General features: G+C 42.1%; 1 protein-coding gene across 1 annotated transcript; it reads left to right on the top strand.

Moving 5' to 3' along the window:
• The first annotated feature begins 8,166 nt into the window (after window positions 1–8,166).
• Window positions 8,167–14,001, top strand: CLDN34 (claudin 34). The gene is made up of 2 exons (XM_031596036.2): window positions 8,167–8,200; window positions 12,735–14,001. The coding sequence occupies exon 2, from the start codon at window positions 12,787–12,789 to the stop codon at window positions 13,417–13,419; it is 633 nt and encodes a 210-aa protein (XP_031451896.1). The 5' UTR covers window positions 8,167–8,200; window positions 12,735–12,786; the 3' UTR covers window positions 13,420–14,001.
• Window positions 14,002–17,017: the final 3,016 nt, after the last annotated feature.

Genomic DNA, 17,017 nt, shown 5'->3' with positions numbered 1-17,017 from the left:
GTCTATCTTATAATAAAAAACAAAAGAGCATTCATTGATCAAACTTGAAATTTAAAGTGTACGTGTCATGCAGCATCACATACAAAAGGAAACTCCTTTGCAGAGAAAGTCATAGCAAGAGCCATTGAGCTCAAGTCAGAATGTGAAAATAAAAATTCGGTGCAGATGCCCTTGTCAGGAATACAGTAGTGGTGTCAGGAACTGCAGGGAATGATGCAGTACGAAGGTCAGATTTTAAGCCTCTGGAAGTCAGGAAACTTGGAATAAAAAATTTACAGTCATCATAAACCCACTATTCGTGTTTGAAGTTCTTATTTTGCGTGGTCACATACCAACGTGCGACTGCTTTGGTAAATATTTATACTGCCAAAGGTTTTATAGCTGGGGTCTTACAAGAGCAGAGCTGATTACGACATGTGGCTTTCATAGAATAACAGGTAAGGCAAACAGTGGGAGACTGTGAGCCCTCAGCTTTCAGGTGATGCTGGAGTGCTCTGGGCAGCATGTTTTGGTCAGTTTTTTTTTTCTTGATGAATTAAATTCACCAAGAATCTTGTGATTTTTTCTTCCATTACAGACCACCTTCACACGTGCTACTACAGGAATTGGTCAGTTGAAAGATCACAGTCATTCAGCATTCTTGTTCAGCTATGGTAACTGGGGGGGTGTAAAGGCAGGAACAAAATTTTATGATGTCAGTAAAGATCAGGAGGATCTTTTCATAGCCAGCATCGTAACCATAGAATGAATCGTAGAATCATAGAATGGCCTGGGTTGAAAAGGACCACAATGATCACCTGGTTTCAACCCCCTGCTATGTGCAGGGTTGCCAACCACCAGACCAGGCTGCCCAGAGCCACATCCAGCCTGGCCTTGAATGCCTCCAGGGATGGGGCATCCACAACCTCCTTGGGCAATCTGTTCCAGATCTTCAAATGATCAGCTTCAGCTTCAGCTAATGAATCGTGAATCATCAGTTGTTCTCCTAGAGCTGTGCTTTAACAGTGCCCTATTATTTAAGCAGGAAGCTGCACTTCAAAGCTTTAAAGCGCCATACTTTACCAGGTAAAGGTCTGTATTGATATCTCACTTGTGTTCCCATTACTGGAAATTTATTGGAATTTGATTTTCTTGTGACTTCTAACAACTGATAAGTAGAAGCTGCAAAGTCAGTTCCAGTGAAGGGAAAAAAGCCTGGTGTTTTGGAACTGCAGTGCTTTCACAGCACAGCAATACAGCCAGGGCAGAGTGAAAACTGAGTGTGACATGTTGATATCCTTCTCTCATCAGGCGGTCTTCTCCACTGGCTCTGGCATGTCAACAAGTCTGAGGAAAATGTCTTCATTAGCTTTCAGTGACCTACTTTTTTGTATCTGCGAATAAGCACAAAACTGCCCAAGCCACAAGAGCGTATCTAATTTTAGAAGCCCTTCATTTTGTGCGTGCAAGCTTTTGTGTTCTGCATCTCCAGACAAAAAAAAAAAAAAAAAAAAAAAAACACAGCAATTTCCCCTCAGGACAAAGAAAAAATCTGTTGATTTTAGTCAGCCCCTTGTTGAGTTGTGATCACAGCAAAGTCACACCTCTCAAAATTATTCACTCTGTAATTGACACACAAATTTTGCTTCCAAAAACTGAGCCCAGTGGAAATTCCTGCAAGTCTTCTGTCTCATCTATAGGGGCAATTCAGGATAAGCTGAGCGCAAAAAAAACAGTTGTTCTGTGTCACTCTGAGGACGGTAAGGTAGCAGTGATGGTGAATGAAAGGTGTCTGACACAGTTTGTGTAACAATAAACAAATATTGGTATTGGTATTATTGCTGTGCAAGTTTGTTTGGTATGAGCTTCTCAGCTTTTAAGTACCTAAAATTACCATTGAATACTGTATCCTTTGCTAGGAGGGAAAACATATTTAATGCCTCAATGTCAGAGTCTGGTGGAGTGTTACACTAGAATGCTGGTCAGAAATTCAGAAACAGAAGGAGCAGAGGATAGTAGGTATCGAGCACTGAGGGTGGTGATGGATTGGAACAGGTTGCCCAAGGAGGCTGTGGATGCCCCATCCCTGGAGGCATTCAAGGCCAGGCTGGATGTGGCTCTGGGCAGCCTGGTCTGGTGGTTGGTGACCCTGCACATAGCAGGGGGGTTGAAACTAGATGGTCATTGTGGTCCTTTTCAACCCAGGCCATTCTATGATTCTATAAAAGAGAAACCAAAGCTTCCAAAATGCAATGACGATGATAGGAGCTACATCTGAAGCTTGTACTGAGAGACATCTTCAGTCCCCTTATATGTGCAAATGAAGATTTTAATCATTCTTTTCTTGACCATCCTTGAGCCAGAGAACCTCCCAGCTGATTGGGTCAACCATGAAAGCAAGCAGTATCTGCTACCACCAAATAACAGGGTGAGTATGGTTTGGGGTGGTGAGAAGTACCTGATACTGTGTCATTTGCTCACTGAGTGAGGCAGTCTCTCTTTAAAGACAAGCCTTGGGCAAGCTCTGACCACTGCATACTCCCAGCCTTAGCTGTGCTTGGCAGGGCAAAGTCACAGTAATAAACTGCCAGGGAGCAAAAGCCAAGCCCAACAACCTTTGCCATGCTAAAAAAGAGCACCCAGGCCCAGTGTCATGTTTAGGATTGGGATTAGGATGCTGTGCCCATCCATCCCACCACTGGTGGCCACCCTCACCTGGCTGCAGCAGCAGGGAGTGACCCGCCCTCTTGGAGAACTCCCAGCCTGCTCTCCTTCTGCTTTTTACCCCACCCCTAAGGCACACACAGTGAAGTGTCAGGGGTTTTAACCTTTCAGAAGCCCGTCTTACTCTTGGATATTTACTACTGCAACAGCTTGCAACTGTCCAGCAGTTATAGAGGTGTCCAGAGGGTTGTTTACGAATGTAGGCCGCAGCACTGAGGTAATACTTTCTGCGAGGCGACTGTGCACTCTATGATCATGTAAAACCTCACCTTTCTGTGCCTTTCAGTGTTATTTAATGTACTGTTGACAATATGTTAGCGATCTGGGTTTGAGGAGACCCGCACAAAGTGGGCAGATAATCTGCTACCTCTGGGCTAGGAAGCACTTTGTCACAGGAGTCACTTGACAAAGTTGTCTCATCTCTGAATTTCCCTGGCTTCATGAGGCAATTTAGTTTGGTTATAAAGGGATACAGTCAGACAGGCATTTGTGCAAATATTCTTCATCGTGTTGCACCTGTCCTCAGGCACAGCATTGGGTTTGGAGAGAAGTTTGTCTGATGATCTGCAGACAAAGAGTGAGGATGCAACAACCCTAATCCCCAATTCACCCATCACCTGCTGGCATGCAGGAACACAGCTGGATTTCCTGGTAGAAGTAACGTTTGTCTTGAAACAAAAAGCAAGAAAATAGAATAAATAAAGAATACAAAATAGCAAGAAAATACTTGTGCCTCAATTTCTGAGTGGTCCACAGGGTCTGCCTGCTGCTTATCTAGGACCATTTGCTCAGCAATATATCTTGCAAAGCATCCTGGTTTCTGCCTATTTTTTTTTTTTTTTTTTCAATGTGGCAAGCAAAAGGAAAACTAACTTAAAACAAATATTTCCTGTTCTGTGGTATTCAGCAATGAAACTGTAAACCACAAAAGGGACTGGGCCTGATCTAAAGGTCTTTGAAGTCGGCAAAACTGTTCCCACTGATTTCAGTGCACTTTGGCCAAAGGAGGAAGAGAGCAAATGCTTCCTGCTCGAAAAAGCATTAACCTTTGGTGTTTAAAGAACAGTAAAATCTGACGTGTAAAATGTGTTCCTTCAAATAAGGCAGTCAGAAACTTTATTTAATTTTCACCTACTTCCCAGCAATTTGCCACTATTTCTTTAAAAACGAATAAAATGTCTACAGAAGTCATAATCATGAATGAGGAAAGAGATTGTACACTTCCATTTGCTGCTTCCATTCTGTTTTATGTGCATTGTATTTCTCATTAATGTGATGAAGCTTGATTTCCTGGCTATTTTATCGAAGGGCTATAGACTCCCAGTTGATTTACACTTCATTGCACTGATGTCAGTTGACAAGTACATCACAATTTTTACTTTTTTTTTTTTTTGCATACAGTTTAGTCTTTAAATACTACAGTGGTCTTTTGGGACTGGGAAGAACTAGGTCAGAGATACAGATGTACACAGATTTGAGCAGCAAAGAGGAGTTGTTCTGTTGCTGCTTCAACAGCCTGGTTAGGCAACCAGCCTACGTGCAGTATCTTCACACGTGAAATCAGCAATGGATTTGCCTGCAGATTTTGTCTCACACCATTATTAAATCAAAGAAAAAAGAACCCGTCTCCCAGCTGCCTACTGCCCAAGGATGCTGTCCTTCCAAATCAAGAGACCCATCATAATGTCAAAAAAAGCCGTACTCAAGTCTAATATACAACAGCAAGCCCATTAGGGACTCAGTGTGTTGGTGCATTTGACATACACAGCCAGTAGTGATGAAACACCTCCATCTGGCCACCTTCTGCCCCAATGCACTGCAGAAGAGCCACGGCCCATGGAGCCAGGCTGTTACCTGGCAGTGTCTTCTGGTGCAGGTGAATCATCGTCAGCTGGGAGATACTGCAGGAACTGGATTAAAGGTGATGTGAAGAACTGAAGGATACAGCTTAATGCCACTTTACAGCCTTCTTTGGTGGTGGTAATGAACAGTCATGGTGCTAATTACAGGTGAGAAGAGTTTTTCAAGGAGGGCTTCCCTTTTCAGTATATTTCTCCTGTGACATAAACTTCCTCATCTTTCAATACCAGCCCTGGAAATTCCTTCCCTCTGCAGGAGCCAGTGCATCTTTTAGAGATTAGAATAATTTATCCTAGGTTTCAAAGAGAGGAAACCAGAAGGAAGATGAGAGCTCTTCTCATAAGGAGAAATATTTACATTCATAGGAAAGCCACAAAGCGAGACAAAAATATAAATTAAATTAAAGAAATAAATTAGTAAAAATACCAAGTGTGGCACTATTTGCATTGAAGTATGCGTACTGTCAACCACAGACCAACAAGAGAGCCATTTCACTTGAGTTTAGCCTTGGGAAACCTCATCCTTCTCCCCTGCATTTCTCCCTCCTGCAGAGCTGCACTGATTTTATTACCTGTATAAATACAGAAGAAAACTAACAAAGAAGAAAGGGTTATGAAATCACTTTATTCTCTTTCAAATGAAGATTCTGTTTCCTTCGGGCTGTCAGACCAGGGGCACCTTGGTGGTCTCAGATAGGAAAAGCATGTAATCACAAGGGCAGTTTTTCTGAAAGAGCGACTTACAGAAAACTGAGTTTCATGTGAAAGTTACTAAAATACTTTGGTAGTGTTTCACAGCAATTAGAAATGATGCCATATGGTAAAGCTTACATATTTTTATAATATGTTAATGATTAACTGACTTCTTCCATCTTTATTGACTTAGTGGGAGAGTGACAAGGAACCGCGAGGTACCTGTTTGGTAGCACAAGATTTGCAGGGGTATTTATTTTCACCTCTCTTCTGGAACTTGCTGCACCCAGCTGACACTGCTTCAAAGCCTTGGACAACGCTCAGCCCCACAGAAGTAAGTCTGCTCTGCTTTTTATACAACTTATTTTATGAAGTGCTGATGAAGAACAGATGGGGAGATATTTAAATATTTATTTGTTTCCTATAAAGAATGTTTTCCCAACTGAGAATTGAAGAATTAAATTTTTGAGCATTAAATCACGGGGATATTGCTAGGAAGAGACCTTCTTAATTGCTTTGCTGTTGTTTTTTTCCTACTTCCTTTTTGCTGCAAGACGTGGATTGAGCAAAGGATTTGGTGGGTAAGCCTTGCCCTGTATAGGCCAATAAAGCTGCATCTCAGCTATAAAACTTCACAAAAGTGGGATTTGAATGTTAATTTCAAAATGCATGTGGTGCCTGGCAACATCTACAGTTAAAATATTTGCTTAAAACATTAAAAAAAAAAATCTAAAGTAAATTAATTCCTGCTTACACAAGCTGGGAAAAATAACCTTGTGCATATTTTGTATAGGAAGAGTTTATCAGGCTTGACTTTCTCGTCAAGGTGGTTACAGCTGCAGCAGAACTCCTATAGCAGGGCTGTTCAGCAGCAGATGGCAAAGGAAGGATCTTTGCTCTTCCGTTGTTACCAAAGAAGTATTGTCTCTTACCATTTTGGAAGGCTCTCCTTTCAACCACCCACCCTCTGCCTACAAAGAGAATCTCGAGTTGCTGTGTGAGGGCTGTGTGCTCTTCAATTCTCCCTTCACTGGCAGTTCCTTATGGGGTACAGGGAGTGCTTACAGCTCCTGACTGGATGCCGTGCAGTGTGTCCTAGGCTGATGCTCATGATGTTGCCAGTATTCTTCACTTCTCTCACAGACAGCATCTGGTCCAATTCCTTTGGCTGGATGCTGACTTGTCTAAGAAACTTCTTCCCGTGCCTTCTGTCCATGCTCAGTGCCCTGCTCTTTCTGCTCTGTGAGCTCCCGGGGCCTGGCCGTGACTGCCTCCTGATGGCATACGTGTGTTTGCTTTGTGCCAGGGAGGCCAGTGGGTTTCCCTCTCCTCAATAAAGCTTCCCAAGCAGATGCCATCTCAACATAGCCAGAGGAGCTGTCCTGTTTTTCCAGCAGTCGTAATTCTACTCTTCTACTTTGCCTTTAATTGGCTCCATTCAAGCCTCAAGGCAAAGGCGAAACAATCCAGTAAAATCTATGTAAATCATAGTAAAACCTAAGATAAGGATGTGTCCTGGTTCAAACCTACTACCATCACACCCCATGCAAGCTTGCAATGTTTCCTCACTTTGCTTTTTAGCTTAAGATGGGCTCAATCTCGGGAAAGTAAAGTAGGGCCCGAAAAATCAGTGAGCAATATTCAGAATTATTGGTTTCTCTTCTTTCTGGCATCAAAGCAAACCAAACAAAATCTGTTCCCAAAATGGGCAAAGAGCTTTTACACAGCTCAATCTCACTGTATTCTTCCTTGGTGGAACAAATGTGTAGGCTGCTTTGGTTTGTTTATTTTGAAACACAAAGAGGGGCAAGCAGTGAAGTTCGCTGGATGTGAACATATGAGAGGAAGAGGGTGTGTGGAATCACAGAATGGTTTGGGTTGGAAGGGACTACAAACCACCACCAGCCCCAAACCCTGCCATGGGCAAGGCTGCCCCCCACCAGCTCAGGCTGCCTAGAGACCCAGCCAACCTGGCCTTGAGTGCTTCCAGGGATGGGGCACCACAGCTTCTCTGGGCAGCTGTGCCAGAGCCTCACCAACCTCTGAGTAAAAAAATTCCTCCTATAGCCTAAATCTCCCTTCTTTTGATTTAAAACCATTCCCTCTTGTCCCATTACCATCTGCTCATGTAAAAAGTCAGTCTCCTTCCTGCTTATAAGCTCCCCTCAAGTACAAGGACACCACATTTATGTCTCCTCAGAGCCTTCTCTTCTCCAAGTTTAACAAGCCCAGCTCCCTCAGTCTTTCTTCATAGCAGAGGTGTTCCAGCCCTCTGATCATCTTCATGGCCCTCCTCTCAACTCACTCCAACAGCTCTGCATCCTTCCTATACAGGTGGCCCCATGCCTGGATGCAGTACTCCAGATGGGGCCTCAAAAAGGCAGAGCAGAATGGGACAATCTCCTCCCTCTCCCTGTTGGCCACCCTTCTTTTGATACAGCCCAGGATACAGGGCTTAAAGCGCACACTGCTGGCTCATGTCCAGCTTTTCATCCACCAGAAACGAACTGCCAAATGCTTCTCTTCCAGGCTGCTCTCAATGAGTTCTTCTCTCAGAGTGTGCATGTTTCTGGGATTGCCCCAGCCCAGATGCAACACCTTGCCTTACTGAATCTCCTTATGTTCATGTGGGCCCATTTTTCAAGCTTGTGGATGACTGAGTGGTTGAGGGCACTCTCTTATGCCACCTTACGACCTGAGCCCCTGTCACAGGAGCTCACTCTGGGAGGGAGGCTGAGACCCAGTAACCTGAAAGGCTCACTTACATTTAAGTGAACTAATTAAGGAAGCATGCTAGCTAGTGTCTTTTTTTTTCTTTTTTTAGCTCCCTCATTCACCTGCAGGGTTTTAATTTTTTTTTTTTTTTTCTCAGAACCTCAGAACCTTAAGACAGAACCTTTAGAAAGCAGATCTGAAACCCAGCTGATGCATACAAACCACTGAAGGTATTTAAAAATGGAAAAATGGTTTATATAGGGCCCTAGTATTAGTTCCAGAAGTGAAATGTGTTTCACAGCTCTGAGAATTGTTAACACAGCCACTGCCCTCTGTCAGTATTACTGGTAACTGGAAGTAGAAGTGTTGACAAAATGTGAAATGCAGCTTCATTTTTCCTGCAAACATCAAGAGATGGGACCAAGAAATGATCCTTATCTCTCAGCTGGTAGTATTTCATTTTTTCTTTTCAAAGGTAAGCTTGAAGCACTGTGACGCCCCAAATCACTGTGTAGCCATGCGGTAGTTGAGAGAGTGGCTTACTTCCATTTTTTCTCCTAGAAGCAAGCCTGTGGCTGCAGGAAAGTCACCACAGCTCCAGGCATCCTCATCTGTTCCTTTTAAGGAGGAGGGGTAGGCCATATGTCATCATGTCCCTGAAATACATGAGCAATAGCTCCACAGACTTCTTAAACAGCTGCTTACTGTGCACTGATTGATATAAATGAAAATCCACAGTAAAACAGAAAGAATCCTTCAAGATTTTACATTGATTAACTCACTAGCATGTACCACATTTCATTAACCTCTGTCTTTGTGCAAATTTCCCTTGAACACAATCAAGTTTCCATTTTAATTTTAATAGAGTGGGGCATTTGGTTAAAAATATATCCATGAAGGAAATCCCTTCCAAATAAAAGAAATTAAAGATGTAGTTAAGATTGCAAGTGATAACAGGGGATTGTGAGAGGGGGAGCCAACTATATCCTGGGCTGCATTAAAAAAGTGGTGACCAGCGGGGAGAGGGAGGTGATTGTCCCCCCTCTACTCAACTCTTTCAAGCCCCATCTGGAGTACTGCGTCCAGGCCTGGGGCCCTCAGTACAGGAAAGACGTGGAGCTCTTGGAGTGAGTCCAGAAGAGGGCCACTAAGATGATCAGAGGGCTGGAGAACCTCTCCTATGAGGAAAGGTTGTGGGAACTGGGCTTGCTTAGCTTGGAGAAGAGAAGGCACCTGGGAGACCTCATTGTGGCCTTCCAATATTTGAAGGGAGCATAAAAGCAAGAGGGTTTACAGGGGTTGATAGTGATAGGACAAAGAAGGAATGGTTATAAACTGAGACAGGGGAGGTTTAAGTTGGAAATTAGGAGGAAGCTTTTCACTCAGAGGGTGGTGATGCACTGGAACAGGTTGCCCAAGGAGGCTGTGGATACCCCATCCCTGGGGGCTTTCAAGGCCAGGCTGGATGTGGCTCTGGGCAGCCTGGTCTGGTGGTTGGCGACCCTGCAGGTCATTCTATGATTCTGTGAGCCTGTGTAAGCTGCTCTCCTTTTTTGGCTGCTGTGTCCAGAGTTTGAAAAGTAATGTTCCTAGAAGTGCTGCAGATATTTGGAATGATACTGTTGATGTGACCATGGGGCATTGAAGGTGGAATTGTAGCCCACTCTTTACGCACTCCTCTTGTTTCTTTGGGGGAAAACATTTTGGGTCAGGCCTTGTGTCTCCTGGCACACACACCACGTGAGCCTAGCTGCCTCCTCCTGCCCCACCGGCTTTGTAGCTGACCTTCCTATGAGGTATCTGGCATGTAACTTCTGATTGCTGAAATCTGCAGCTTTGAGTGAACTTCCCAGTCAAGAAGTTCCCACCAGGAAAGCAGCTAATGGCTCAGAAGATCTCTTGTAGCTGAGAGAATATGAGTTCATTTGCCTTAGGAGATTTCCTACAGTCATCACATTACATCATTGTGTTATTCAGATCATATAGGTAATCTTACTATGCTAATTAAATTAACTCCAGATATTTCTGTCCTTACTGAAGCACAAAATCAGTCAATAGATGATGCCATTGCTTTCCGTGCTAGCACAGGCTGCCCAGTGATTTGTGCTTTCAACTTTCCACTATAGCTGTAAGCACACAGAGGCTGGACATTCAAGTTTTCATCTCACAGGTCAAGAAAGGACATTTGCACAAGGACCAAGAGGTCTAACTAAAAATCTGTTTAATGAGAATATCAAGTTAGCAGCAGGTTCTCCCATCCCAAAGGAGGTTGGAATGCCCTCTGCAGATCGCTCCTGGCTTTGCAGGGACTTGGGAGTGAAATGGCTGCTTTGCCCATGCTCCGTGGTTTCAGAAATGCCACAAAGGCCCTAGGAACAGGGTTTGCTGGGTGCGAGTGGCTTTCCCTAATTGCTTTTTCCTGTGGGACATGCAGCTCCTCTGAGAGAGGCACAATGCAGCCCAGAGGAATGTGCTGGATGGGTCACGTAAATGCCGTGTGCCAGACCTGCAGGCAAAGCGCTGAGTGATCCAACAAATATAAATTATTAAATCTGTATTGAAAGATAAGCTTGGAAATACCTTCTAAGGCTGTGCACAGGCTCCTGATTTAGTGAGATATTTGATACTAAATATGGTCTTATCCAAAGACTGCCCTTAAATCAATCCTTCTGGCGAGTGATGCGTACCCATTCCAATTTGAAGATAGCAGCAAAACCTACAGAATTTATGTTTAAGTTCTCAACAATAGAGGCAGGAAACAGAAAACAGATCATTGTTTTGATTCTAGTATTTTTTGTATGGCAAGCCACTTCCTTGCCAATCTCAACATTTCATTCGTTATATTCTTGCTGAGTCCCAATATGAGTAGTCATGAGTATGGGCTTCTGTTCATTTTTTTCAAAACAGCCAAGTACAATAATTGTAATTCAGCTTCACCACTGATCTCCAAAGTACTTCTTTTCCATACAGATTTTTTCTCTAAGTCAGCACTACTACGTTAGATCAGATGAGATCCAGTTAGCAGGTAGAGAAAGGAGCCAAAAAATGAACCATTTGCCTTATACGATGCCATGATAAGTAATTTCATGTGTTTCCAAACATTTGTACCTCATCTAAGCATGAGATTTTGTTATCTGGTTAATTTCCATTGTTTTTAGAATTTTTGTGTAAGCACTAGATTCTTTCATCCTAAGTGTTTTCTTGTTCTGAATTTTGCTGAATCTCACAGGGAAAAAAAAAAAAAAAGAACTTTTCCTATTTTTCAGTTTTAAAATGTAATTCTTGACACTATTTAAGTAATGCAGCATATAGAGTGCTCAGTAATGGATACAATCATCTAATTTAATTCTGTGGGAAGGTGGACAAATTCAACCCATATTTTTTGACACCATACACCTAATAGCTCTCAGTGACACTGTCTGTCTTTTATGAACTTGATATCAATCAGTTGACTAAATGGCTGTTAATAGTGCTTAGGAACAGTGTTACACAGGGCCCTGTGTATTTTAATATGATTCAGATTTGGCCTCTCTGTGTTCAACTGATTCAATCAAAAGTAGAAGGAAATAAACACAAAAATATCTTAATTGCTCTCTTTTTTTGTCTAAGGTCAACTGATGCTTACAGAAATAACACTATTTTAATGTGGAAATGTGTCAGAAAAAAAAAAAAGCCATTTCTAACTTCATGTGATGGCAACAATACTGTATGGCTATTAATAGCTGTCATTGTTTGCATACATATATAATCATTCTGCAAATAAAATATCAGATTAAGAAAGCATTTATAAATTGGTTTTGTTTTAAGTAGATACAAACACAAGAGGATATTCTGGAGCAACATTCTCCATACCAGAAAGGATTAAATGTACATTTGTAATAATCATAGAATCATAGAATGGTTTGATTTTAGGAAGAAATTCTATACTGTGAGGGTGGTGGGACACTGGAACAGGTTGCCCAGAGAGGTTGTGGATGCCCCCTCCTTGGAAGCATTCAGGGTGAGGATGGATGGGGCTTTGAGCAACCTGGTCTAGTGGGAGATGTCACTGCCTGTAGCAGGGGTTTGGAGCTAGATGATCTTATAGGTCCCTTCTAACCCAAAATATTCTATGATTCTATTATTCTGTCTTATGTGCAATGGAAACAGGACAAAAGGTGTTTCAGATTATTTATGGAATATGAAGATCTCTGCAACTTTCAGGTCTATACAATGAATTCAAAGCCAGATCTTCCCTTCTGATGAGTCATTCCTGTAGTTATTCAGAAAGCTGTATGAAAGAGGTGGGAAATTTCAGATATTTTTCATTTTAAAAAGGCACCCTTAGTTCACACTCAGACTACAGAGTCAGCAAACAAAGACAAAACCTTTTGCTAGACGAAATAGCCAGAGATTTTTCACAACAGTTTTAGGATGACTGGACAAGAGAAGCCAAGTGCCCCCAGGGGTACTGATTGTATACAGGGCCTGTGGAACATAGCAGTTAAATAGAGGGAGAAAATAACTTGGAAAAAGAAGTGAATTTTCCTCTTGTGGGTGTAAAATAGAGACTGTGATGGGTGCTGGACAGAGACCTTTTCTTCTGCTTCTGATGCAGTGAGATATACAGAATTAAAGCCTGTTATTTGTCTATCCTGAGCTTAGCACTTCACTAGAGTTAGGGAGGGGAGATTGCCAGCCTCCTCTGCCCATGCACTCTCTTGCCTTTCACTGACGGGTGCACCTGGTCACACTGTGTTGGTTCTATGCTGTATTTCCTTCCAGCATTCGTCTCTGGCTGCATGGCAAGGCTTGTGGCAGAGAAGGCCCCCACGTGATGAGCTCCCTGATTGACACCTCTTACCTCCAGCTGGCTTCCTTTGCACTGGGGACAGTAGGCTGGATTCTATGCACCATTTCCATGGGACTTGTGGAGTGGAGAGTGTGGCATGTGGACAACACCACCATCATCTCCTCTGGCATCGCCTGGGTGGGGATTTGGAAAGTCTGCTTCATCAGTTATATTCATGTCTCACCTGGCTATGAAGAGCAGTTCTGCCATAAATTCAGTGGTTATGACTCCTCCATCCCTGGCGAAATCTATGCTGCTCAGGGTCTCCTGGTGATTGCCATGGTCATGGGATTGCTGGGACTGATCGCCACAATATGTGCTCTGAGAAATATTTATATGGGAATCAGTCGTAAAACTGCCATTACCCGTTTCTTCCTGGTGGGTGGCTTCTTCTACGTATTTGCTGGTCTGTGTGTCCTGATTCCAGTGAGCTATAACTTCTATTCTGTAACGCATAACCAGAGCATCGCCTTCCCTCCCTCCTACCTCATGCCCTCCAGCCCCGTGGCACAGGAAGCTGGTGCTGCCATTCCCATTGGGATTATAGCTGCCATCCTGCTGCTGCTGAGCGGGGTCTTTTCTCTCTCCTATAGATTTCCTGTAACCACAAACACATGAAATCCTGATGGGATGAATTGCTCCATACATTTTCAGAGTATGGTCAAAATATAAGGATGGCAGCACAAGTGGTTCTTCAGACAAGAAACTACAGCATTGTAGTCCACAGTAGCCAGCATATGTTGTTATAAGACTGAACTATCATGTTGATTGCCATGTGTGACCAGAAGTTTGTCTTTGAGATCATTGCTGTTGAGCAGCAATGCTAATTATTAAGCTTTATCAGTTGTCCTCTTCATATATGTATATACAAACTCTATTGATTAACTTATTTTTTGTGCCAGATATTTACTGTGTTCAAAGAGCCGTCTCTGATTTCATTGTCCTATTAGAAATACGTGGAACAACACATGTGCAATACATGGAATGACACGTGAAATGTGATTTTGTTTCCTTCTTTGTACTAAAACATTTTGTCCATTGTTAATATCTGTAGCAAAGTACATTTTATGGCAAGCTGAGACTTTTGATACAAACAAAATAAGTGTCATCATGATTGTGTCAAATGAGTGTTTGTTTCCTGAATTGTCTTACAAAGATATCTAGCCAATTTCCCCTCTTGCTCCAGGGCACATAAAGAGCTGTTTCTTTATGTTTTTCTTTCAAGCTATTTGCATCTTATGTTGCAACACGTCTGCCTGTAGGCAAAGTGCGCTTTTAGTTCCTCACCTGTGCAGAGCCAAAAAGTCTGCAAGGGTATGTTTCCTCATCAGATGCTTACCTGAATCCAAAGGTATTGCAAAAGATGGAAGCAGTGTCTACAAGTTACTGCAAAACTGCTGCCAAAATCAGTGTTCTTAGTAACTGGGAATATTCAGTAGAACTTTATAAGTGTGATTCATCTAACCTGACCCAGACATCTGTACCTAAACCAGTCACTTTAGTCTTTGTTTATAGTCAGTGCAAAGAGAAAGACAGTCTAGACAGAAAAAGACATCTGTCTAAAATAGATGCCTAGAGTAGCTGGAAGATGACATGCTCCCAGAAAATCTCTCTTTCTCTTAATTCATTGTAATGACTAATAACTATGTTGCTAACAGGGGAGTACACAACCAAACTTTACCTAAGCCAGATAAAATTAGATGAAAAGAAACTGCCATCTGAGTGACATTTCCTGTGCCAGTGACACTGAAAAACAAGAAAAGAAGAGAGGAAGGATGGAAAAAAATGCACCAAACACAGCAATAAGGGAAATAAAATTAAAAAAAAAATCAAGAGGTTGTATGGCAGGAATGAGTAGATAGTGCTGACAAGTTGATGACCCGCTGAAAACAGGCTCTACAAAAAGTGATTACAGTTTCAAAGAAATGTAATAAGAATTTAAGTGATCTAATTGTACTGGTTTAACTATCCTTGATTTTCTCATGGAGCTAGAAAAAAAAGAAAAGAAAATGTAAAAAAAAAAAAAAAAAGTGCCAGCAAGCCGGCTCATATTGCTTGTGGCTGTTACCCATGAAAAGTACTCCTGCTATCTTTAAGTTGTGGAGACAAAGAACGAAAAGCAACTCAGTGTTTGGCAAACCTCCCCTTTTCTCACCTTCAGGGAAAAGGTAACTCTCCAGGTTCTCAAACTGTCATCAGCTCTGCTGCCTATGCTTGCTTTCTCCCAGGATCCTGTTTAATATTGCCTCTTTTTGCCCCACCAAGATTGCTGTTACTTATTCACTTCTGCCTTAAGTGTCACTACCACTGAAACTATCATATATGTATATAGATCTAAGGAATGCAGTACTACCTCATTTTCTCCTACCATTCCATTGTTTCTTCTGCATCTTCCACATGGTCTTGTCTTTGTTCTGCTGATTTCCTACACAGAATCCCTACAGCACATTCATTCCCTCCGGTCTTCTCTCTTTTCTGAGCCATCATTTGCAATTGATGAGGTGCAGTTTTTTGTCTTTGGACTGTTTGCAGTGCTGCAGAGCTTTCTAGTGGTGTACTGGTAAAGGCTCATGTTTTCGTAGCTCGTTTATTCAATGTTGTTTCTACTTTAATTTCTATTGTACATTCTGTACTACACCGGTATGTTTTTTAAATGTGCACACCAACAGAACTGTTTTCTCTTCCCACAGGGATCACAATGATATTAGATATTATCTTTCTGCTGTTGTAAGGCAAATAAGATGTATTCATGTGTCAATGCCAACATTTCCCTGCACAAATACAAGACCAATATTTCCTCAGAAGGAACTTGAGCTTTAACAGCAAATCACTGATTTTACAACCTTTTCTGAGCTCACATATATACAGAAATTTATATGTGTATTAATTCAGTATATTTACTAAATGACTGGGTTGGGTCCACATTTACTTTTCTTAGCTCAAGGAGAAAGCAACAAACAGCACCGCATAGCTGTTTCCCTCTGTTGGTCCGTCCTGATATATGACTGTAAAACACTCACCGTGGGTCAAATGTAGATGAGGTGTTCAGGAAAATCCCTAGTTAAATACTGACATAGACTACCTAAGGAGGTACGTGTATTTTAAAAATTCAGTTTTGTTAAAAATAAATTTAGATAAATACTGCTATGCACAGCATAATTAAGCCTCAGGGGAGATGAATGGTCTAGTGGAGCTCTTGGTGTCCTTTCCCATTGTACTTCCAAGGTTTCTAGTGCAGGAAACTATTGATAGTTACATGGTCCAGATTATACTTTGGTATATATTAACTTGTAGCCTATGGTCAAATACCAGGGAATATTAAAACTCAGTCATTCCATGAAGAATAGATAGGAGAGAATAAATTTTAGCTGAAAATAAGGAAGAGGCAAAACTCCTATTGGTCTTCATGGGATCAAGCCTGTCTAATCTTGACCCCTCCAGGCTGAGTGATTCATTAAATTCTAGTGGATGTTTACATTCATTAAGATTTTCGAACTGGAGGAAAGTAAATTTCCTGTGCTTTTACTTTGTGAGTGAGGAGGCACAGTCACTCTGTGCAAATCTTTGTGATGCATCATTCAGAGAATTTTAAAAATTAAATTACCTTTCAGTAGTTCCATTTGTTACCATTTCACTTGGTCTCGTACAGCTATTTTAGGGATGTCTGCAAAATCAGACAGCTGAAATGATTGGGATTTAATCAATCCCAGAAAATGCAAAACTTTTCCAAAAGGTTATTTTTAATCTTGATGACTTTAGGAAGCTACTCTGCAGCCTGCCCCCACCATCATTTATAGAAGGACAACTGAGGACAGGCAACAAGCTGCAGCTCAAAGCCAGGAGTGAGCAGTCAGGGCCTCGAGGGAGAGAGATAAGACTAAGAACCGCTAAAGCAAATTTCACCACAGAACAGATGATATCACAAAGCTACATCTCCAGCTTCAGTGCAAACTGGGACCTGCTGCATCTCCAGTGACAGCTCTGCTCGTTCTGTGGGTTCCACCCTGTCTAGGAATGTCTCCACCGTGGCCTCAGCTTACATGTAAGTCAGCCTTTCTTTATTTTTCTGAGTTGACAATAAACAAGTGTCTTGTGATTAGCTCACATGCCTGAACGCACTGCTGGGATAATTATCTGAATACCAAAAAACCCTCTTTCAATTCTGCTGGATATCCAGGCATAATGATAAGGCATCCATCTTTGACCTGCAGAACAT

The sequence above is a fragment of the Phasianus colchicus genome, chromosome 1, assembly GCF_987193195.1.
Source record: "Phasianus colchicus chromosome 1, bPhaCol1.hap1.1, whole genome shotgun sequence".
Classification (NCBI taxonomy): domain Eukaryota; kingdom Metazoa; phylum Chordata; class Aves; order Galliformes; family Phasianidae; genus Phasianus; species Phasianus colchicus.
Note: the sequence above shows the minus strand (reverse complement) of the source record. Positions and strands in the feature narration are given on the sequence as shown.

What these genes read in the sequence shown, in the direction of transcription:
- CLDN34 (XM_031596036.2), top strand. Translation starts at nt 12,787, where the DNA reads ATGAGCTCCCTGATTGACACCTCTTACCTCCAGCTGGCTTCCTTTGCA.